Below are 24,993 nucleotides of genomic sequence, written 5' to 3'. Positions count from 1 at the left end.
ATAGTAGGCAGCTCTCAAATTTTGTAGCTTGCATGATACTTAAACCGTTATCTTTGCTTGTCTTTATGTATCTCTCCATCATTCAAGGCTTCTTGAATGACACTTGTAATTTACATGAAAATGATTGTTTGTACTTGTTTACACTCTAGAACTTAACTGTACAAAACATTACAGTCAAAGGGGTTCTTTTCTTTCTCCAATTTTGTTCTATCTAGAAAATGTAGATTTTCACCTTGATCTTCATTGTCCTATGGATGTCAGTGAGTACCAGAATGGCCTCTGATATACACTTCTCCCCCATATCTAACTTTAATTAGGCTTGAATCTATACACCTTTAGTAACGCTCACTGCTTCCCTAACAGGTTTTCTACAGTGATGGATATTCAACTTCTCATCTGAAACATAGGACACTTGAAGACAGTAGAACCAGTAAAATAAAACTTTGAGGAAAAAGCATTTTGGACTAAGAGCCTGCCCTTTTGTGCAAGCCCAAATAATTTCCAATGTATGAGAGCAAATTAAAATTTTCATAGATGTTCAAAGACTTCTAAAATATATTACCTATGTATCTTCTTTGCAAATTTACATGAGAAATTACCTGAGCCAAATGTAATTGTACCATAGTTAAGATCTCAAGCTGGGAGAATATCTCATATGTAGGAAAAGTGGTAAGTTAAGAAACAAATAAATGTATCATAAAATCTAAATATTTCCCTGAAATAATCCAAATGTACCATAATCAGAAATATATATGGACTAAAATCTCTGATTTTCAAACTGAGACTCAAATTGGATGAAATTACAAAATAGAAGATGGTTGGTTTTCAGGACATAAGCTATGATGGTTAATTTTATGTGTCAACTTGACTGGACTATGGGACACCCAGATAACTGATAAAACATTATTTCTGGGTATGTCTGTGAGCATGTTGCCAAAGAGTTTAGAATTTGAACTAGTAGACCGAGTAAAGCAGATGGCTCTCTCCAATATGGGCAGGAATCATCCAATCTGTTGAGTCATCCAATCCAATAAAACAAAAAGGTGAAGGAAGGGCAAGTTCTGTCTTTCTTGAGCTGAGATGTCCATATTCTCCTGCCCTCAGACATCAGAGATCCTGGTTCTCAGGCCTTCATACTCCAGGACTTAACACCAATAACCCTCAGTTCTTAGGCTATTAGCTTTAGATCGGGAGTTACACTTTCAGCTCCCCTGGTTCTCAGACATTTGGATTTGGACTGAATTATACCACCAGCTCTCCAGGTTCTCCAGCTTGCAGATGGCAGATTGTGGTACTTCGTGGTCTTTGTAACCACATGAGCTAATTCCTATAACATATGTTCTGTTACATCTGGAGAATCCTGACTAGAGTGTATGCTTAAAACTTAATGATGAAGTCAGTTTCATTGTAAAGGGATGAAAAAATAAATACCTGAAAAATAATGCTGCATACTGATATTAATACTAGTAATTACACAGAAAATATAATTCTACACATTAGTAATAGATGCCTGTGTTTTAAATTTTAGCCATTCTGGTTGGCATGCGGTGCTATCTCACTGGGTCTTAATTTGTATTTATGTGAAGACTACAAATATAACTTAGTGATATGTATTGGGAAAAGGAACACATTTAAACATGATATACTTGTCTTCTCAGTGCAAAATGAATCCAAGGCAATGTATGAGTGTCTACATGAGACTTTAAGAGAGTGAACTTTTATACCTTAATCCAAAATACCAGAGAAGGAAAAGTTTGACATGGACCTAACAACTCAAAGAAAGATTTCTGGAGAAGGTGGGGTTTGAATTGGACTTTTAAGATAATTAATGTTTTGGGCTCAGAAATTTGGAGAAAATAAAGCAAGAGGGGGCAACACTCAGTGATGCTAAAGGATAGAGTTTTTGTAAGAATGGCTTGTTTTTAAGCAGTCTTGCTTCTCTCTTAGTTCCCTGGTGATTTGAAAAGTTCCTTTGTAAGATCTGCATGGTGGATGAGAACTAGAAACATGCTAATGTACTTCTCTGATGACACAGTTAAATGAATTGTAGAGTCTGAGTTCAGCATATTTCTGAGAATGTGTTGTATCTGGAAATCCTTGGCTTTCCGGCAGGACTGAATTTTTATCATAATAGGAATATTTTGTTCAATATTATTAGGTATGAAGAGTAAATTGAAAAAGACATTTTTTTCTAGGGTTGTACAGGTACTCAGATTATTCATTTCCTTTTCTTTAAGCCTAAAACAATCATGGTCCGTATGGTAATTCACATATTGATTTTAAAATATATATATTAATACACTATTATAAATTGTTACACATAAATTTTAGAATCACAAACACTATATTAAGTTACGGAAAATATTTAAAATGACTTAGGAAAATATTTGTTTATTGCCCTCTCCTTGGGCACATCTAGAAATGTTTAAACTTATTTAAACATCAATGTTGCTTCTTGGAGAAAAGAACTTCACTTAACTGAGATGCGGTACTGTTTTTCATGGCCAAGATGTGTGACAAGATAGTAAATGAGCTCATTAAAGTGACCTTGTCTTGGGCCTCATTTCCTCATTGGTTATTACTGAGTTTTGATAAACTAATTTTTACTGAAGTGTCAGTATTTTGTCATCCCTGAAACATGACATTCTACCACAATGTCCCATTACTTTTTAGTAGTGGTCTGAGGTTGGTTAAAGCAGTCGTATAAAATTCAGTGAACTGGATTTTAAAGAATCATGGCCAACACAACTAGTCACAAGAGGGAGATTTTTTTTCTACTGTAATTTGTCTTAAAGTTTACTCTTCTCACCCCTTTACATGGATGTAGATTTTAACACATCCTAGAAAGAAAATTCTAACATTCAGAATTCTCCAGCCAGGAAGAAGTCTGTCTCAAGATAATCGTGAGTTCACCATACTTGGGAGTATTCAAGCAAATAATTGACAGCCTAATTAAAAGATCAAAGAAATTAACGGAATTTCTTCCCTATGCTAGGTAACTTGATGTTTGAAGTCCTTTGTCTATGTGTTATTATGGGACTCCAATTACTTTGTTTTCTTAGCATCCTCGGAAATCCTTAAGCCACAGCTGTGATTTTCCCATATCTTTCAGTACATCTGTATGCAGGGAGTGATGTCTAATTACAGCCATATGCTGGCTCTACTCAAAATCACTTGAAACTCCAAGCTCTGCCACATCTCTGGGTCTTGCTCTTCTTCCTTACTGATCCTAATTTCTAAATAACTCCATATAGAACTAAAAGTAAACAAGAACTTAGAGGCGAGGGTTAATACTGCTTTTTCAACATGTTCCTATTAGAAAATCCTGGTTTCCTAATTTTTACATTTCCTTTCTCTTTCTTCCATATTTCCAATTCCCACCAAATGCTTATTGGATGAAAAGTGTGCTATAAAGCATATTTATACTCATGATTAGTGTAGCCATGCTAATTTTATTACTGTATTATTTTGGACTGATAAATGTGCATGGCAGATAGTGCGGGTGCTCTGAGGTATTCTTTCTCTGCCTCATTTTAAAGTCCACTGAAATTTGTTTTTCATTGATATATGATTCCCTGTCTCAGATAGGAAAAACATTGATCTGGGTTACATTTCCAAGATCTTCTACTTCAGTAGTGTTGGTTGAGTTCTAGGTATCCAGGTTCTCATGCTATTTGGGGTTGCTTTCAGTAACAATTTTGTTGTTTCAACACCCTTATCAGCATTAAGCAGGAATTAAGGTTCATCTTTACTGTGACTTTATAAGTGTGTGTGTATATTTTATAACATTGTGTGCATATGTCTATTTAAAATTTCATTTTAAGGCATTTTTCTCAGCATTCTTTTGCATTGGCATGTAACACTTTGTCATTCTTCTATTTCCAATTTTTGGTACTAAATGCAATGCTGCTAAGAAAATTATTCAATGTGTCTCCTTGTATAGGAGCTTCAATGAGATGTATACCAATATGTGGAATTTCAGAATTAAAGGCTATTTGAATTTTCAGCTTTACTTGATATAGCTGCCATTTATAAAATATACCTGCCAAGTATCTTGATGAATGGATCAAATAATGAAGGAAAATGACAGGAGGCACAATACATGCAAACACAGAGTTAAAGGGGAAATTGAAAATTCACTTGTATTAAGCATTATAATCCTGAAATATTTTCAAATGACTATTTAGATTGATGATATTTATGTAAAGATAAAAATATATCTGTGAGATCCAATTTAAGAAATATTTTATAAGCCACTAATATCTCTTCTCATTGGTTAAACCTCACAGATGGAAACTAATGTAGTAGAGGAAAAAAGCATAAAAATTGCTAGAATATGGACAAAGTTAAAATGCTCAGGAAACTTTTTGTTGTTGAGAAAAATAATTAATAGACTGATAAATTGTATATCTTTTAAACTTAATTTTAAATTCCCAAATCTCTAATGGGGTCTCTAATATTGCACAAGTAGAATTAAAATATTAGAACAAAGAGAAGAAAAATATATACTGAGAAAAATCCAATCTATCCCAAAGAGAACATTAAGGAAAATAAATAACAAAGCATAGAAAAGATGAGACAAATAGTAAACACAAAATAAGATAGTGGAAGTAAATTTAACTAACTATCTTCATAATCACAATAAGTTTAAATGGACTAGGAACTCTGGTAAAACTTAAAAAATGAGTTTAAAAAATCAGCAGTATGCTATTTAAATGAAATCTAATTAAAACTTAAGACTACAGAAGGTTTAATTATAAAAGGCTAGGGAAAAAATAATCCCTAAGTAATAATCAAAAGAAATCTGATATAGTTGGATAATATACAAAATAAGATGAAAGAAGTACAGAGTTTCAATATCTAATGATAAAAATTTCATTCTTTCCAACCATAAATAAAACATTAACAAACAGTAATCACATATTATAATTACAGAAGTCCAAAAACTTTAATAATAAGTACCATAGAGGCCACATTCTCTGATGACACTGTAATTTAGTTGGATATCAATTTTTAAAAAAATATTTAAAACAATTTAAAGTCTTTTAGAATTTCAAAAATATTTTAAATAATTATAGGTATAAAGAAAATTATATATAAAAATTCACACACAAAGGAAATTCTGGAAAGATAGAAAATGTGACCTAGAAAATAAATCTTCCTCTTTCCCCACATAATAATAAACAGAGAAACTTTTGGGCCAACCCAATGGATAGCTAAAACAAAATCCACTGGGAAACATTACCAACAAAAACTAAGTGCCAATGTATATTCATGAATAAAGATATACAAAGGATTGGAGAAAATGTGAGAAATAAGTGAATACAGGCAAAGAAGATTCAAAATATGTATAACAGCAGACATTGGAATGCAAAGCCAAATCAAAAGAACAAAACAAATACTAAAAACTATAATTCAAGAAAACCTTCTGGAAAAAAACAAAGCAAACAAACCAAAAAGAACACCCAGATTTGATGCTACATATTAACTAAGTATATCATATGCAGAAGAATTCAGACTCAAAACAATGAACAGCAAGACATGTTCTATTAAAATTCCTGGACATTTAAAGTAAAAGAAAAATATCCCTCTGGTCACCTAACCAAACAACAAGTAACATGAAAGGAAAATAAAATCAGATTATGATCAGATATTTCAATAGTAATACTTCAGGCTAGAAGACAGTAGTGTAACAGATTTAAGATATTCAGGAAAGTAAATAAAAACCAAAGATTTATTAACAGAAGAAATGACTTTGGAAAATAAAAGTTACTGCCAAAAGTTACTGCTATTAGACATAGTAGTTACTTTTAGAACTAAAATGAAATGAAGGTTAAGAACATGAAAAATGTTTAATATCATAGTTTTTAAGGAAAGACAAATTAAAACCACAGTGAGTTACCGTTATGCACACATTAGAATGGCTAAAAATGCAAAGACTGACCTTACAAGTGTTGACTAAAATGTGGAGCAATTGAAACTCTCATTCACTGCTGGTAAGACTTTCAAATGGTATAACCACTTTTAAAATAATTGGCAGTTTTGTAAACAGTGAAGCTTACACATATAATATGACCTAGCCATTCCACTACTAAATATTTAACCAAAGAAAATGAAGACATATACAATCATGCAAAAACTTACACGCAAATGTTCATAGCAGCTCTATTTGTTAGAGCAAAAAAACTGGAAACAATCCAAAAGTCCATCAACAGTTGAATGGTTAAACAAAGAGTTGCCTGTCCATACAATAGAACACTATTCAGCTGTACATATAACAAGGACAAATCTGAAAATAATTAATCTGGATAAAAGAAGTGTGATAAAAATGAATATGCTTTTTATGACTCCATTTAAATGAAATTCTAAAAGATACATACTAGGGACTTCCCTGGTGGCACAATGGTTAAGAATCCGCCTGACAAGGCAGGGAACACGGGTTCGAGCCCTGGTCCGGGAAGATCCCACATGCCGCAGAGCAACTAAACCCGTGTGCCACAGTTACTGAGCCTGCACTCTAGAGCCTGCGAGCCACAGCTACTGAGCCCACATGCCACAACTACTGAAGCCCGCACACCTAGAGCCCATGCTCTGCAACAAGAGAAGCCACCACAGTGAGAAGCCCGCACACCGCAACAGAGTAGCCCCCGCTCACCGCAACTAGAGAAAGACCGTGCACAGCAACGAAGACGCAATGCAGCCAAAAATAAATAAATAAATGTATTTTTTAAAAAAAGATACATACTAATCTCTGTTGACAGAAAACATATCAATGTTTGCCTGAGGATGGTGGTGGGGAGAGAGTAAAGAATGGATTATCAAGAAGTACGAAGAAAATTTTGGAATTAATGGATATTAATTATATAGTATAAAGGGTGTATGGATATGTCAAAATCGTCATATTGTACACTTTAAATGTGTGTGATATAATGTACATCATTATACCTGGATAAAGTTTTAAAAAAGAGAATAAAAGGGCTGACTCTCTCGATATAAAAACAGGGAGAATTAAAGGAGAATATGCAAATTCTTTGAAATTTTAACAGCACTTTGAATATGTCCTCTCATTACCTTACATCCTCCACTGATTTTGATAAGTCAACTATGAATGGTGTGGTTCCCTTGTACATGATGAGTCTTATGCAGATATATATACCATAACTTCTTTATCCATTCATCTGTTGATGGACGCTTAGGTTGTTTCCATGTCTTAACTATTGTAGATAGTGGTGCTATGAACATTGGGGTGAATGTATCTTTCCAAACTAGAGTTTTTGTCTTTTCTGGATATTTGCCCAGGAGTGGGATTGCTGGATCATATGATAACTCTATTTTTAGTTTTTAAAGGAGCCTCCATACTGTTCTCCATAGTGGTTGCACCAATTTACATTCCCACCAACAGTGTAGGAAGGTTAAGAGTGCATTATTAGTGTTTATGTACTATGCACTAATTTTTAGAAAGTTTTGGTTCATGGTTCTTGTCTTTATTTTGTGGATGACCTTTTTATTCCTGCTTATTTCTTTTTAATTATTTTTTACAGAATATTAATATATCTTTCAACATATATTTTGGTAAAAGTTGCATAGTTTTGGTCTTTGCATCCCTGTATTTTCAACTTTTCTGTCATTGAGCATTAGTTAAGTCTCTTCTAAACATCATGGATTTGAAAATAGTTTTCTTTCAATGGACATGTTTAATTATGGATAGATATGACATTTAATTACTGATGGGTATAGATTTATTTCTGTCTTCAGAGTTACTTCCATTTTGCCCTGTAGATTATTTGTTTTTACCAGTCATTCCCCTAATTTGCTGTCTTCTGTCTTCTGATTACTTTCTATCTGTCTTCTGATTACTTTCTAACCTTTATTTTTTTTTTTAAGTTAACATAGTTTGCACAAGAGCTACAAGCGAAATGCAAACTTGAGTGTGCAAATATATTTTACTTGCCCTCCGCCTGGCAATTATTTGGCTTTATATAAAATTGTAAAGCCACAGTTACTTTCTTTGGAAATCTTAGCATATTGTTCCTCTGTAGTCTCTTTATCCACTGTCCCAGATGAAACATTTGATGCTTGTTTAATCCCTTAATTTTGCAGGAAACCTGTCAAGGAAATAAAATGTACTTGAGGTATTGTAAATTCAAATTTTACTAAAGGCAAGTAGCTGAAATAAAAACATGTTTGAGAACAAATTGATTTCCTCTGAGATGCCAAAAACATCTTTGGAAAAGCCATGAGAAGCAACTTTTAGGTAGAAGTCATTAACTTGAATTCCCTGGCTTAAATCAATGAGAGGGAAACCTCTGCCGGGAGAAAGTGTACAAGGAATAAAGGCATTCTAGAAAGGAGTCTGATTTAATTTGCACAGTATCTCTTTGCAACTGAAGTAAATGAATACCCCTGTGAAAACATAATTCACTCTCTCGTTCTTTCTCTCTGTCTTCTCCCTCCCCCACTCTCTTCCTGTACCCTTATAACTCAGATAACAGTAAATCACTATATGTTGTGTTTGTTTGCTTGGAAAAGGCTATTGCACAATAATAGTGATGCATACATCATAAGACACATCAGAAACTGCAGTGGATTTGTGGATTTGCTTTTAAAATTTTTCTAAATATTCTTATGCATCCCCTTACCCTTCTGGAACTTGAAAAATTGTGAAACATAAGAGACATCAAAATGGAATAATCAACTTTTCAACACAGGAGAAGAGCTAAACTCATTCAATGAAAGGGTGCAGAGAAAGCAGTTATTGAAAAAACAATGAGATTCATACTAAAACCCTAACACAAACTTGGTAGAACCAGAGAAAACATTAAGACAAATTGTAGAAAATGAATTTGGGGAAATTATTTTTTCTTTGTAAAACAAAATTGACTTGTTTATGGGAAGTGGTTGATTTTTTTAAATTTAAAAATCTCGTAGCTAATTTAGAGCATTTCAATTTATGGTCAAGTTTGACCATTTTCAATTTTGGCCTGTCATGAGGTTGCTGCTATAAACTCTATAATATTAGCAATGTGAGACATATTAATAGAGTGTAAATGGTGATAAGTAGAGTGAACTGGGTCTTTTCAGTTGACTACATTGTGTAATCTCTCTTTCAAATCAATTAATGTATTGTCTTAATTTTTTAAAGTAGAAATCTGGGAAAACCAAAAGGATAATTGGCAAAATCTTTGAGCGGCTAATGCAACTCTATCGTTGGTCTCCATGGGATACAGAGGAGCAGTGCTGAGAAATGGCCTTAGGGCGCCAAGTGGATGAAAACAGGATTCGTTTTTAACAATTCTGGTCCCCTCCACTGTGAATGACAGTAAAATTTCTCCTTGATTCTAACTCTTCTTTTAATCCCACTGGGTCAGCAGGTAAACCTGACTTTTTTTTTTAACATCTTTATTGGAGTAAAATTGCTTTACAATGGTGTGCTAGTTTCTGCTTTACAACAAAGTGAATCAGCTATACATATACATATATCCCCATATCTCCTCCCTCTTGCATCTCCCTCCCACCCCTCTAGGTGGACACAAAACACCGAGCTGATCTCCCTGTGCCATGCGGCTGCTTCCCACTAGCTAGCTATTTTACATTTGGTAGTGTATATATGTCCATGCCACTCTCTCACTTCATCCCAGCTTCCCCTTCCCCCTCCCTGTGTCCTCAAGGCCATTCTCTATGTCTGCGTCTTTATTCCTGTCCTGCCCCTAGGTTCTTCAGAACCTTTTTTTCTTTTTTTGGTTCCATATATATGTGTTAGCATACAGTATTTGTTTTTCTCTTTCTGGCTTACTTCACTCTGTATGACAGTCTCTAGGTCTACCCACCTCACTACAAATAACTCAATTTTGTTTCTTTTTATGGCTGAGTAATATTCCATTGTATATATGTGCCGCATCTTCTTTATCCATTCATCTGTTGATGGACATTTAGGTTGCTTCCATAACCTGGCTATTGTAAATAGAGCTGCAATGAACATTGTGGTACATGACTCTTTTTGAATTATGGTTTTCTCAGGGTATATGCCCAGTAGTGGGATTGCTGGGTCGTATGGTAATTCTATTTTTAGTTTTTTAAGGAACCTCCATATTGTTCTCCATAGTAGCTGTATCAATTTACATTCCCACCAACAGTGCAAGAGGGTTCCCTTTTCTCCACACCCTCTTCAGCATTTATTGTTTCTAGATTTTTTGATGATGGCCATTCTGACTGGTGTGAGGTGATACCTCATTGTAGTTTTGATTTGCATTTCTCCAATAATTAGTGATGTTGAGCATCTTTTCAAGTGCCTCTTGGCCATCTGTATGTCTTCTTTGGAGACATGTCTATTTAGGTCTTCTGCCCATGTTTTGATTGGGTTGTTTGTCTTTTTGATATTGAGCTGCATGAGCTGTTTGTATATTCTGGAGATTAATCTCTTGTCAGTTGCTTCATTTGCAAATATTTTCTCCCATTCTGAGGGTTGTCTTTTCATCTTGTTTATGGTTTCCTTTGCTGTGCAAAAGCCTTTAAGTTTCATTAAGTCCCATTTGTTTATTTTTGTTTTTATTTCCCTTCCTCTAAGAGGTGGGTCGAAAAGGATCTTGCTGTGATTTATGTCATAGAGTGTTCTGCCTATGTTTTCCTCTAATAGTTTTATAGTGTCTGGCCTTACATTTAGGTCTTTAATCCATTTTGAGTTTATCTTTGTGTATGGTGTTAATGCACAGAAATCTCTTGCATTCCTATACACTAATGATGAAAAATCTAAAAGAGAAATTAAGGAAACACTCCCATATACTGTTGCAACCAAAAGAATAAAATACCTAGGAATAAACCTACCTAAGGAGACAAAAGACCTGTATGCAGAAAACTGTAAGACATTGATGAAAGAAATTAAAGATGATACAAACAGATAGAGAGATATACCATGTTCTTGGATTGGAAGAATCAACATTGTGAAAATGACTATACTACCCAAAGCAATCTACAGATTCAGTGCAATCCCTATCAAACTACTAATGGCATTTTTCATGGAATTAGAAGAAAAAATTGCACAATTTGTATGGAAGCACAAAAGACCCCGAATAGCCAAAGCAATCTTGAGAAAGAAAAACAGAGCTGGCGGAATCAGGCTCTTGGACTTCGGACTATACTACAAAGCTACAGTAATCAAGACAGTATGGTACTGACACAAAAACAGAAATATAGATCAATGGAACAGGATAGAAAGCCCAGAGATAAACCTACACACATATGGTCACCTTATCTTTGATAAAGGAGGCTAGAATATACAATGGAGAAAAGACAGCCTCTTCAATAAGTGGGGCTGGGAAAACTGGACAGCTTCATGTAAAAGAATGAAATTAAAACCTTACTTTTGAGTGGATGAATACTGGGTACAGGCTCCTTTCTGCTTCCCTGTATCATTAACCTGTGCCTTTGGATGCAAAGATATTGATTGGGTTGTTTTCCTTAGTGGCAGAAACTAGGCATGAGAAGCATAAATCTGTACTGTAGGAATCATGGACTTGTCCTTGACTTTGTTTAATTTCAAAGGGTGGAATGTTTCTCCACATTGGAGAGGTAATGAGGGTCTGACTCCAGGCCAGATTCCCATATGTGATTCCTTATGTCCGATCATAGGAAATTACAAAGGCTTTGCGTAGCAGGCCCCATGCGGGAAAGCTGTCCTCCCCACACCAGACTTGGTGCAGAGTCAATGCCTTGCACTTTCTGGAGGAAGCTGCAGTCAAGGACTAGGTCTCCGGGCCCCAGCAGCCATGCTCATATGCATACCTGCATTCCCAGCCCAGGTACCTCCTTTTGGAGGCCTCGTTTTTGGGGTCCTCAGTTGAGATGCTTTTTAGTCGCCTCTTCTGAGACCTTCTTTTATTGGGAGATGGTGTCTTGACTAAAAGCTTCTCCTCCACTCTGACTCAGTATTTTTCCATTCTAGCCCTTCTCTGTCTCTCCTCCCCATCTGCTCTCCCCTGGGTCCATAAAATGGCAGGAGCCTTTTGTTCAGTGTTCTTTATAGTAAGACACAATTTCCCCTACCTGTGCTGCATGTCACCTGACCCTTACCCAGTGCTGTTCTATGGGGGAAATGGAACTGTGAGGAGCCACCATAACTTTCCTTTTTTGGCCTCTTATACGCTCACAATAAGGGGATAAAAGCTTGACTGTTACTTTTAGTTTTGCTCGTTGTCCTAATTGGCCACGTCAACATCTAGCAGCTCTCAACAGGTAGTACAGAGAAAGCCAAGAGTCAATGGATGCAAAGATGAAAAAACAAATACCCATTTTTGTGGTTCTAGGTTATAGGCCTTTTTTTTGGTTTAAGTAAAAATAATTTATCTGTATTGTCCATAATAACTTATCATGGATTTGCATTGTATTCGGGGGAAAAAGTCTGCTAGTAATTAAGAGTACATGTTTTCATAACCTTGCATACATTTTTTAATGGAACGTTTTAGGATTGTAGATTACTGGTGGAACACAAGAATTAAAATTTTTCTTCCCGTGTGACTAATTTTACATTTCCTTCCATTTTTCATAAGAAGATTATATCTGCACAATAAAGCCAGGACTTTCATCGTTGGGCATTAGTTAGGGGATTTCAAATTAGTTAGGCGATTTCATTAGTTCACATGCCTTACCGTGAACATAGGCTCATAAATGTTCCTGTCCAGCCTTTGTGGTCATCTATAAGTTTCTATAATATTAAATTATTATTATTAACTATGATATTAAATTTTTAATTCTGCCTTTGAGATCAAAATAGAAGAAAACATCTAAACCTCACAAAGAACTCAGTATTGAATGTTTCTGGATGAAACACTTGGGCCTTCCAATTTTACTTGAGAGAACTATCACAGGTGTGAAGTCAGAAATGAGACTGTCACTGGAGTTTGAGGCACTAATACTGCACTTGTAGAAACCCCGGAGCCTCAAGGCAGCTACAATCAGAAAGCCCTTATAAGGCATAAGTCTTCCTCCTTTCCCTCCCTTCCTCCCTTCCTCCCTTCCTTCCTTCCTTCCTTCCTTCCTTTTTTCCTTCCTTCCCTCCTTCCTTTCTTTCCTTCTTTCTTTCTCTCTTCCTTTCCTTTTTTAGGAAGGGACTATATTGTGTACATTTCTTTCAGTGATATCAGCTGTTACCTCTATGAGATTTTGAGAGAACAGGTAGAGACAGTGAGAGGCAGTAGAGGTAGATGTTTCAAGAGATATAGAAGCAGAGAGGAAGAGATAGACAGATTTCACTGGGGTAGAATCTGACCGCTTCTGGTCTTCTCCCCCTCTGATTGTCTCCCTGATGTGTGTGTATGTGCAGGTATATGCATGCATGTGTGTGCATATGATATTTATTGAGTGTTTACCAGGCACAATGTTAGACCTTTTACATTAAAATTCCTGATCTTCACAATCTCATAATTATCTTCCACATTTCATGGAGGAAATAAAAGTAGATCAGAAGGGATAAGCCATTAACCCAAGGTCACTCAGCATGGTTAAGTCAGGATAAAAACCCAACTCTCTGGATTCAAAAACTATGTTCTTTTCATTAAGCAACATTTCTTCTCTAGCCTGAGTAAAACCTGGTCTCAAAATCACCTTATTTTTCCCCTTGTTTTTTTTTTTAATAAACAGGGTACTCCCCTCACTTCTTTTTTCTTTCCTCCATAATCATATTTAGTTGAATTTAGAGTTATCCTGAGAATATTATCATCCTGGCTTGGGCAGCTTTATTACATGCATAGTTTCATTACATGTGCCAAAGACATCATGTTAGAAAAGTACACATTCTGGCAAGAAAATCTCTAATGTATTACTCTCACATCAAATCCACCAAGAGCTTTGCACATTAACAGATCAAGAGAAAATCTACAGGTCTTTGTTTCTTTCCCCAGTTATTAAGGCACAAAGACTGGAAAGGTCACTTTTGTAGAAACCCCAGGAGCCTCAAGAAGGCTACAATCTGAGATTGTATCTGGAGATCAGTTGGAAGAAAGATGCCTTCTGAGTTACCACCCTTCCCATTCCATTTACCTCTGAATCTAAAGTAAATAAAGGAAATGACCATGGTGATAAAGACCATCAGAACACACAGGATCAGAGTCATATCTTCCAACTACATGACATCCAACTGGAAATGTGGATCTGAAATTGAGACTGGAAAGAAATGCAAGAATTAAAAGGGTCACAGAGGGAAAGGAGAACTGAGTTACAGACCAATAAATTTACTTTTCACATTCCTATTGCTCCATACTTCTGGGCTTATGTGAGGGTGAAGGAGAAGTAGGCTGGGTTATGTGGATGATCCTGGAGATGAGTACATTTGGCCTAAGTCTGGAAGAAGGCTGAAAAGAGGCAGATACCCATTCTTCCACCCAAGCATCATGACACTTGCTCTGGTTGACCAGAGTCTGAATGACAGATAGACACATTATACCTTTATCTTCTTTATGTGGTGCTGTAGCCCCTCAAGAATTCTAGACCTCTTGAGGAGTATGGTGAAATAGAATAGTCTAAGATGAACAGAATCTCTGAGATGAAAGAGATCTTACAATTCTCAAAAGTCATCCTCTTATCTGGAGCAGAAGTCTTCTGTAAAGTATGTTTTCTGGGTGATTATAAAAGTGGAAAACACCCCTAACTCATAATACTGATTAATATGTCTTGTGATGGGAGCACCATTGCCAACAGTTAGGGTATCTGTTTCATTACTGGACAGCTATGTCTATTAAAAATTACTTTCTTATATCAACCCTAGTTTGTTTCACTGACATGATTGTTCACTGATTCATACTACCTTATAGAGAAAGACAACCCAGATGGTGAGGATGAGGAAGCCGAAGTTAGGAGTCTTAAATCCATGTCCTTGAAATAACAGTTGAAATAATTGATAATATTCTTGTTGGAGAAGCGAAAACTCAGAAGTTACCAAGGTTGTTGCCCACATGATATATTCCATGTGGTCTTAGACGTACAAACAGAGGGTAAAGCGTTCACCTAATTAATATCTACTTTCCCCTATAATTTGATATAAATTCTCTGCCCTTAACTAGATCAGAGATCCCTTTTATAAGGGTAATAGCATACATTTTTAAAAATAGCAAAATTGCCCTGGGAGTGTGTGCATAAGGATCAGAGAGTGGAGAGTCTGTAAGTCTCTGTCTTGGTCACATACCTCTATTTTTCTCACACTAACATTTAGGAGAACTTCAAACCTCTTCCCATAAGGGATAGAAAATAATTTAAAACAAAATTGAAAGAAAAACTTGGAAGTAAGATAGTACAAAGATGCTAAGAGTATTTATTCAGAGGATTGTGTGTGTGTGTGTGTGTGTGTGTTTAAATCTAAGCTGAGTTTTTAATTTTCTTTCCTTCCTACATGGCTAGGAAGCACGGCTTCTAAGCATGGCTAGAGCTGTCCATGCTTAGAAGGAAAGTTAAGATGATGGTGGGATGCGAGTGAAGAAATACATGCCATAAGCTTAGGAGAAAAGGGGAGAAGGATGATGGCAAACACATATAGCAGATGAGACACCAGAGAGGGAATTGAGACAGAATCCCTAGATTATGCTAATAGTAATGATAGTAACAATAATATCATACATTAGTGTTGTTTGTACTATGTGCGAAGCCAGGCTAAATGACTTTGATATATTGACTAATTTAACCTAAAATAACCTTATGAAGTAGGCATTATCATCAATATTTTAAGGATGAGGAAACTGCAGTTCAGAGACTTTAAATAACTTTCCCAAGTTCACACAGGTAATACTATTGCCAAGAAGTCTGACTCTACTCTGGCACTGATTCTTGGAAATAAATGGTATACATCTCTTGCAGATTGAGAGTCTTCTGCATCTCTTGCAGAATTAAAATGTACAATGCTTGTGGAATTTCCTGGCAATTCATATTTGTTAAATGAATTGATAAAGAGATTTCTGAATTGATAAACCTCAAGAAGGAAAATCAGTCCAGAAAGGCACAGCAAACAGAAAGTTGCCTAAATAGGGAAGAAGGCTGCTAAATGAGATAGTTGTAGAGGAAGCAGTACCTTCAGGGGAAAGTCCATCTTAGGTAAAGAGAAGAAAGTTCAGTAGCAATTATAAAAGAGGTTAGTGGATGGGTGTTACCTGCATAATTACCAGGAGTTGTGAGCAGTGTGGGTGGAGGCCTCTGTGATCAATGACTCAATTTTAGGTCCTCAAGGTAGAGCAAGCCAAAATAAAATTTTAATTCCCAGATTCATTCTTAAGTGATTCCAGGTCTGCTTCAACAATGACAGTGACCTGCAGCCTATTCTTGGGGCTTTCAGTTATATCCAATGGAAACCTCATAAATCGCTAAATGCCCAGGCTATATTTCCCTGTAATGATAAATTCCTTTTCACAAGGCTGCTATGACTAAATATCTCTTTCTTTTTTACTTTATTTTTAGTCTTTTCATAGAGGAACAGTACACTACAGTTGTTGAAACAGAGGGCTAAGGAGTCTAAGTGCCTGGCTGGGGTCCTGGCACCACCATCACTTAACTGTGTGAATAGCTATTCAACTTCTTTGTGTACCAGATTTTATCACAGATAAAATCTAATTCACTGAAAATTAAATATATTAATCTTATAAAATGCATACTGCACATAATAAATATTTAATATATACTAGCTATTATCATAGCATCTTGCTCCTTTCCTCCAGCACTGATGGATACGGCATTTAGTCGGCTAACATGGTTAATAAGCAAGACTCAGGTATGGACTTTCTTCGAGTAAAATATAAAAGCACTTTCAGTCTGGTCTGCTTTAGGGTATTTTGTCTTTATTTCATAGGATAAAATTAATAAATAAAATCCTCTGAATTGTTCAGTGCTACTTTGTGACTTCTGCATTGTGATTTTTAGCTATAGCTACAGCTCCAGCTATAATAAAAAAATTACCTTACCTTGCTGATCATTGACATGTATACGTAATTTCCATGGGGACCTCAAAGATAGAGCTGATGACACATTTTAAAATATGTTGGGTTCAGCTATCCTCAAACTTTCACAATTGCCTTTTCAATTTCACCCTCAAAGAGAGTCAAAGAGGAGAAGGATCAGTTTCAGTTGTCCATACAGACCATAAACTTAAGCGAAATATCTGTGGACATATGAATTATTTTGAGAAGAGGACTTTTTTACTTTGCATCAGTCTCTAAAATAATCTATGACCCCAAAAGTTTAAGATATACTGAATTATTATCTCCTCTAAGATTCAAGTACAGGAAGAATTGGCATATTTTATTACGTGAAATGATGGCTGGATTTTTGGCAAAAATATAGCTATTACACTGAAAGAAATATATTCTTTTGCTATGGAGGAGAAGCATCAGCAGTTTGTATCATTAAGCCCATAAATTCTGGAGGCTGGAATCCAAATTCAGTGACATGAGATCCAAAAGTTTATTGTTCATGGAATTCAAACAAATATTTGAGGTACAAGAAGCCCAGGCTTTCTGATAAATAGCCTGTTACTCTTCTTCAGCTAAATGTTTTGCCAGCTACTAAACACTTGGGAAAGGAGATACTTTCATGAAGTTCTCATCTTTCTGGTCCCACATACCTCTTTTTTTGTGATGCAAATAGATAATGAGGAAGACAATCACACATATTGAAGTCAAGACTACCGGCATGCCCACTGACCAAGGAGGTATGACATTGCAGGAGCAATCCGAAGGAAAAAAGAGATAATCATCAGTTATTGGTGTGGAGACACTTTGCACTGGGGGAAATGCACCAAGAAAGCAAGAGTTATATTTTAATGCCATCCCTTTGTATTTATTTAGAATAGGACCAAGGGAAAAAAATATGGCTAAGGCTTAGGACTAGAGGATCCCAAGGATCTAAAGGCTTAGGTCTAAAACTGTTTGTCACTGGGACAATAAGCAGAGCTGTTTCTAGGATGGGACCAGTTTTGGGCTGAGCCTAAACAGACCCAGAGAAAAGCAACTTATCTTGCTTTTTCTCTATCTAGTCCATCAATCAACGTGCCTCATTTGGAGGATGAGACAAAGTTATGCACTCGTCCTTGTATTGTCTAGGTTCAAAATAGGCCAGAGTAGGATAGGTCTGGAGACGTCTGAACTACCTAAGAGATCATAAGAGCTCTGGAAGTAAGAATTTCATCAATGGAAGGGTGGTTAGACAGCATTTTGTTTAAAATCTTATTTAGCACATGTCGTGGTGTCACTTGGCTATATAGTCTCTCCATGAAAATAGTCTATGACGGGGGTGCTTACTACCACAGGTCGTGCCCAGTCCTCTGCTGGAGAGTATTATGCACAGTCTAACTTAGTGTTTAAAATATGGGATACAAAGACTCATGAGCGTCATGGTGGCATAAGATAGCCCTCATTTTTATCTCCCCATCAACAACAAAAATGTGGCATCCATGCATAAACAGAAGTACCTCTATAGGATTTGTGGGACACAGCACCATACACCAAGGGACCCGGGAGGAGTCTTGCTCACCTGTGTGTCAGGTAATAAGCAGACAGTATTTGGTACCTGCTCTGGAACATACAAGAGACTGTGAACTGTGGCTCCTCTCAGCTGTGCTCCTGGAGAACATGCGGAACATTGACCTACCAAAGAGAGAGTCTTTGTGGAAGTCCAGGTTTTCAGGCAGAAAGAGACCTCAGAAGAACGTAGTCTTGAGAGATAGAGCTATACCAGAAAGGATCTGTGCATTTGAAGCTTTTAAAATTGAGCACACCCTCAAATCAAACAGCTATTTTATTGTGTCTTAAAATTTTCCCCCAAATCCTCCAAGTCCATTTCCCCGAATACAACATGGTTGAGATGGATGAAAACTTTCTCCCTGGGAAGGGTAGGCCACCTGGTGTAACTTTCCCTGCATGTTCTATTTTCCTGATGCTGTGGACTATTAAGTGACCTTTGCTCCGCTGTTTCTGCCCTGTGTAATTAACACTTTATTTCCTGCCCCTGACGGGGTCATTGGACCATTTAAGGAGTCAAGTAAGAAATATGTGTAAACTGTGTTACATGTTAAATGCTAAATGTTAAAACGATCTCCCAGTTTGTTGGGAAAGCTATCACCATACGGGAAAGGAAAAGGATTTCAATTTGACTGAAGTACAAGAAAGCCCAGGCTTTCAGATAAACAGCATTGTCAGAAGCTCCGCGGCTAAAGAAGAATATCTAGGACCAAGGAATGATGAACGGCATATGTCTAACATTTGTCCCGAGAGTTTAGAACTTCCTGAGGTAGATGGGCTTGGGAATCAAGGGTCATGCAGCTTTAGCTCTCCCACCCCCACTTTATATCTCCTGCCCTTCAAACCCACTTACCTTGTAATCTGTAATATAAATCAACACTGGGCACCATGATAAATGTCAGCAGCAGAACCAGAATTATGACCAGAATCAGTATCCAAATTGTATTCCATGGAAACAGTTTATCAGAAATAGATTCATCCAAAGCATTCAAGACCCCATGACAGTGGGATATTAGACCTAAGCCAGTTTGGGGAGGTAGTTATAATTGGGTGAGTGAAAAGTGACAAAGGGTCTGGAGTGGGACTGAGCCAAGTGTGATTAGTTTGAGACTGGAGCAAAGGTGAATGAAGGCTGCTCACCCCAATTCTTCCCATCCATTCTGTCTCATGTTCTCCCTAAGGCAGAGCTGGGTTCTTCCTACTAAGCCTCAGACCAACTCAGTCCTTCAGTCCTTTTGTCTAAGCAACAAATACATGCACAGTTCTGAATTCTCCAACGTATTCACTGGGTCTGGCATTATTCTTCTTGAATACATTGAGACATACGTTTACATAAGCTTTCCTCCTTTCCTATTCATGTGAACAAGCATCTGCTTTGGTTTGCTGGTTTGCACATACTGAGCATAGACACCTATCATTTTGTTTGGGAATCTGATGTCTTTCTGCCTAGAGAAATAAACACAAAAATGTTCTAAAAGTAGTAAACTGCTAAACCTGTTGGGGACTTATTCCTATTATAATAATCTTGAATTGGGATACCCCTCTCAGCATCTGTCCAACATTAATTTCACAGACATATACAAATACTAATACATGTACATTTACTTAGCAGTTTCCAAGGCACTCATTTTATTTTATTTCAATCATTCAAGTATTGATTATTTATTGCTTACCTACTATGTGCCATGCAATATTTGAAGAAACTGGGGTATATTACAACAAAGATCTCTATCTTCATGTTTTAGAAAGGGAGATAGATAAGTGACAATAAACATAATAAATAAGTTACATAGCCGGTTAAAAGGTGATACTACTATGTAAAAAAGAAAAATTAAAAGAGGGTAAGGTGATAGGAAATGCCAGGTGGTGGGGGTGGTAAAGGTTGCATTTTTTCAAGTTGGTTTGTCAAAGTGGTCCTTATTTACAAGGTGAGACTTGAGTATAGATTTGAAGGAGATAGGTAATTTATTGGAATTATAGCATTCTGGGAAGAGGGAACAACTGGAGCAAAGACCCCAGGCAGGAGCAGTTCTGTCACGGTTGGGGAACAGCAAGGAGTTCTGTGTGACTAGACTAGAGGAGACACAGAGAACATTAGGGGATGAGGTCAGATAGGTAACGGGGGCAGAGATAGTGCAGGACATTGTGGGGCATTTTACTTTGAATAAAATGGGGAACAATTGCAGGGTCTTGAAGAGAGGTTGACATATATCTCATGTTTTAAATGGATCCTCCTATCCATGTGTTGAGAATATACCATAGTGGACAAGAGAAGTAGGGAGAACTTTTCAGTTGCTATTACCAATGTTCAGACCATGGGCGATGGTGTCTCAGACTTGGAGGGCAGCAAAGGTGGTAAGAAGTGGTGAGACTCTGGGTATATTTTAAAGGTAAAGCCAGTATTATCTCTCGACACGTGTGATGTAGAATATAAGAGAAAGATGGGAGTCAAGGATGACTTCAAGGATTTTTTTCTGAGAAAATAAAAATTAGAAGTGTGACTGGGAAGGCAGTAAATCACACAAGTTGACAGGTGATTAACAGTTTAGTTTTTTATCTGTTTGATTCAGGATATTTACTGGACTTCCACACTGAGATGCTGAGTTTAGAGATGAGACTAGAGTTTGGGAGAGAGGTCTGGGTAGAAGATATCATTCGAGGAATTCTTATCATATTGATTTTACGTAAAGCCATGAGATAGAATTAAGTCACAATAGAGAAAAATGACTCAAAGACTATGCCCTGGGAAACTCATATATCAAGAAGGCAGAGTGAAAAAGATGAAGTAGCAGAAGAGAATAAGAAAGAAGACAAGCAAGATGGTGAACAAAGCCAAGAGAATATAATATCCTAAAAACCAAGTGAAGAAAGTATATTAATTTTTCTCTTTAGTTTATAAATTTGATGACAATGGCCATCATTTGAAGAACAAACACACAGATCTCACCTGATAGGACAATGCTTGTTCCTTTCTCTTGACCAGTTACAGGTTTCGAAAGTAGCAAGTGACATTCCCATAGGAACTCCCTCTTAGAAGAAGGGTCATCTTCAGGTTGAACGATTTGTCAGTATGCTGTGAGTGGAATTTTGATGAAGGTAGAATGATCTCTCCTCTGCTGTCTCTCCATTCCATTTGAGGTTGCGGGAACCAACCTCTTGAATTACACTCCACTAAAAGACCTTTGGTATTAGGAGGATGCACAAGAATCTGCGTTTCCAGGCTTGTAGCTGGTTGGAAAGAAAGGGGAAAACAATATTTAGGTGAAGGGATGGGGAAACATAAGAGAGAAAGAAAAGCCCCCTTCTTCTACTTTAAACCTTATGCCCTTAGGTATACTGATAGTCAAACACTGTGGGGCTCTGATTGCTTCTACAAGCTAATCAAAAGGGAAAAAGGCTAAGCCAGACTGAAGGATTATGATATCCAAATTAACAACCTGATCCTAAAAAGTCAGGAGAGGAAATGCCTGTTTGTTTCATTTATTCACTTAGTCAAAAATATTTATTGATTATTTACTAAATCTAGGAGACTGGGCTAGGTCCATGGACATAACGATGAACAAAAACAATCAAGATCTCAGTCCTCATAGAATTTATAGTGTAACATTTTTTCTTGTATCTTCATCATTAGTTACATATGAGCTACCATAATTTATTAATAAGCAGTAAATAGCATAAAGGCAAGTTTGCAACTTTAATTGAAACTTTAATTTATGTGCTCTTTGAATAAAACAGGTAACGCACTACTGTTATCAAAATAAAGCAGTAGTTATCAGTTTAGAGAAAATAAACAAGTTTTTGAAAATTTTCAGGACATTGCTGGGGATGTTAAGAATTGCCTAATGCGTGGGCAAAGAAAGAATGAGTAGAGATTTAAAGAGTGACTCTAGAGCAGCTCTGTCTGATAAAAGTTTCTGCAATGATGGAAATATTCCATATCTGTGCTGTCCAATCAGTAGCTTTTTGCAACGTGAGACTTTAGCACCTAAGATGTGGTCAGTGATCCCTTCTTGGCCTTTTGGCTAAGATCAAGATGTGGTCAGTGAGACTAAAGAACGAAATTTTCAATTTTATTTAATTTTTTACTTCAAATTTTGCCTGATTTTAATTTAATTTAATTTAAATATAAATGTAAGTAGCCACATGTGGCTAGTGGCTATCATATTGGATACCTTAGCTCTAGGCAATACAGATGAGCGTCACAATAGCTAATGAAAATGTTACATGTGAATGGGCCTAGGACCCTACCCTTGTGCCCTCACATTTGGAAGCCTTTCAGTTTACTTCAAGTCCTCCATCTTGCCACCATTTCTTTGTTATTCAGAAAACTAAGACTGAGGTGATATTGGAGGACACAGAAGATTATAGATGAAGGCTTTTTGAACTAGATTTAAGAACTAAGTAGTCAGCAAATTGAGTCAGGGAGAAATGGGAATACGAATGATCATTAAGGAGACAGTTGTAAAGATTTAGGTGGTTTATAGAGTCAAGTTTTACTAAAGTGTTGTCAAAAATAATTGAAAAAAATAGTAACAAATCCTGAAAGGATTCTGTTGATACTTTAAAGATCTAACAGTGCACATGGACATGGGAAAACAGACAGTTCTTGCTGATAAAGGTAATATGTGCACAGACACAATTTGCATTCTTAATCCTACCCTCTTCCCCATTTAAAGACTAAATGCATGAATTTGAACTTGCTAACCAAACCCTGTAATATGAAATGGTCAGAAACACTAAGAATATTCCTAATACTCAGCCTCAGATGGATTGAGAATCGTGGATGCATAGAAGCCTCAGAGGGATCCATCCTTACCTGTGACCTTCACTTCTCTGATGGCCTCATCACAGAAATCACCATCTTTGAAGAAACAGTGGTACCACCCATCAGCAGCAGCATTCACATTAAGGATCCTGAGGGTCACCTTACCCTCTCCAGTGGCTTCTTTCAGGAGCTCTGTCCACTCCACATACTTGGAGATGGTTTCTCCATACAAGTCTTTACCATTCTAGTACAGGTGAACAGGTTTTGTGTAGTGGTTCCAGAACCAGCGTATTTCCATGTGTTCTGCACTCTGTGGTGGGGACAGCTGGCTACTGAACTCAACTTTTCCTCCCAATGGAGCCAAGATGGGCCCCTGTATGCCATTCACTGTGAACTGCTCTGTGAAGGAAGACAGTAACCAAAAGGTGAGAGTATGAACCAAGAGTCACCGTGTATTTGATTCATATATGTACATGATGAGTTCCTAGCTTTCTAGGTATCAACGGGTTCTTAACATTCCTTCCAAATACCACCTATAAGACTGCCTTACCTTTTTAGTATCTTTCCAGAGACTCCCAAAATTCCCCTTTTATTTGATTCTCTTTAAACAGGATTAAGACAGAAATTTCAAGAAAATAAAGAAGAGACCAGTTAAAAGAGGGATATTCCATCAGGCTCAGTCCTTAATAAAGATCTCTGCACTCACTAAGTGCCTAATCAAATAATGTAGACTGACTGATTTGCACAGGCAAATAAAGTCTTCTCTAAAAAATATGTGTGATCATTACTCTTGCCTTTTCTCTTAACCTCAGGCCAACCACCAACCATTTTTATTTCGACTGAAAAAATCCACACTGACCCTGACATCTGATAGATTTCTCTTTTCATCCCTTTAAAACTCAAAAATTTATTTCTGGGTAGGGCTTTTTTATTTTTATTTTTTTTAATTTTATTGGAGTATAGTTGATTTACGATTTTGTATTAGTTTCAGGTGTACAGCAAAGTGTATCAGTTATACATATACTTGTATCCACTCTTTTTTAGATTATTTTCTCATATAGGTCATTATAGAGTATTGAGTAGAGTTCCCTGTGCTATACAGTAGGTCCTATAGTTATCTATTTTATATATAGCAGTGTGTATATGTCAATCCCAATCTCCCAATTTATCCCTAACCCCTCTTTCCCCCCGGTAACCATAAGTTTGTTTTCTACATCTGTGACTCTATTTCTGTTTGGTAAATAAGTTCATTTGTACCATTTTTTTAGATTCCATATATAAGCGACATCATAGGATATTTGTCTTTCTGTCTGATTTACTTCACTCAGTATGACAATCTCCAGGTCCATCCAAGTTGCTGATAAAGGCATTATTTCATTATTTTTTTATGGCTGAGTAATATTCCATTGTATATATGTACCACATCTTCTTTATCCACTCTTCTGTCGATAGACATTTAGGTTGCTTCCATGTCTTGGCTATTGTAAATAGTGGTGCCATGACCTTTGGGGTGCATGTATTTTTTCAAATTATGGTTTTCTCTGGATATATGCCCAGGAGTGGGACTGCTGGATCATATGGTAGTTCTATATTTAGTTTTTTAAGGAATCTCCATACTGTTCTCCATAATGGTTTTACCAATTTACCTTCCCACCAACAGTGTAGGAGGGTCCCGTTTTCTCCACACCCTCTCCAGCATTAATTGTTTGTAGATTTTTTGATGACGCCCATTCTGACTTCTGT

General features: G+C 36.6%; 1 protein-coding gene across 1 annotated transcript in view; it reads right to left on the bottom strand.

The window, feature by feature from the left end:
- The window catches only part of LOC133087194 (putative selection and upkeep of intraepithelial T-cells protein 1 homolog), a gene marked incomplete at its 5' end in the record, with an annotated part of 38,390 nt that extends 14,728 nt beyond the window's left edge, over window positions 1-23,662 (bottom strand). The window contains 6 exon segments of the mRNA XM_061183997.1: window positions 14,032-14,154; window positions 17,591-17,700; window positions 19,341-19,455; window positions 21,439-21,477; window positions 21,480-21,713; window positions 23,302-23,662. Of these exon segments, the coding sequence (XP_061039980.1) occupies window positions 14,032-14,154; window positions 17,591-17,700; window positions 19,341-19,455; window positions 21,439-21,477; window positions 21,480-21,713; window positions 23,302-23,662 (982 nt within the window).
- Between the last annotated feature and the right edge of the window lie 1,331 nt (window positions 23,663-24,993).

Source organism: Eubalaena glacialis, chromosome 3 (assembly GCF_028564815.1).
Source record: "Eubalaena glacialis isolate mEubGla1 chromosome 3, mEubGla1.1.hap2.+ XY, whole genome shotgun sequence".
Classification (NCBI taxonomy): Eukaryota; Metazoa; Chordata; class Mammalia; order Artiodactyla; family Balaenidae; genus Eubalaena; species Eubalaena glacialis.
Note: the sequence above shows the minus strand (reverse complement) of the source record. Positions and strands in the feature narration are given on the sequence as shown.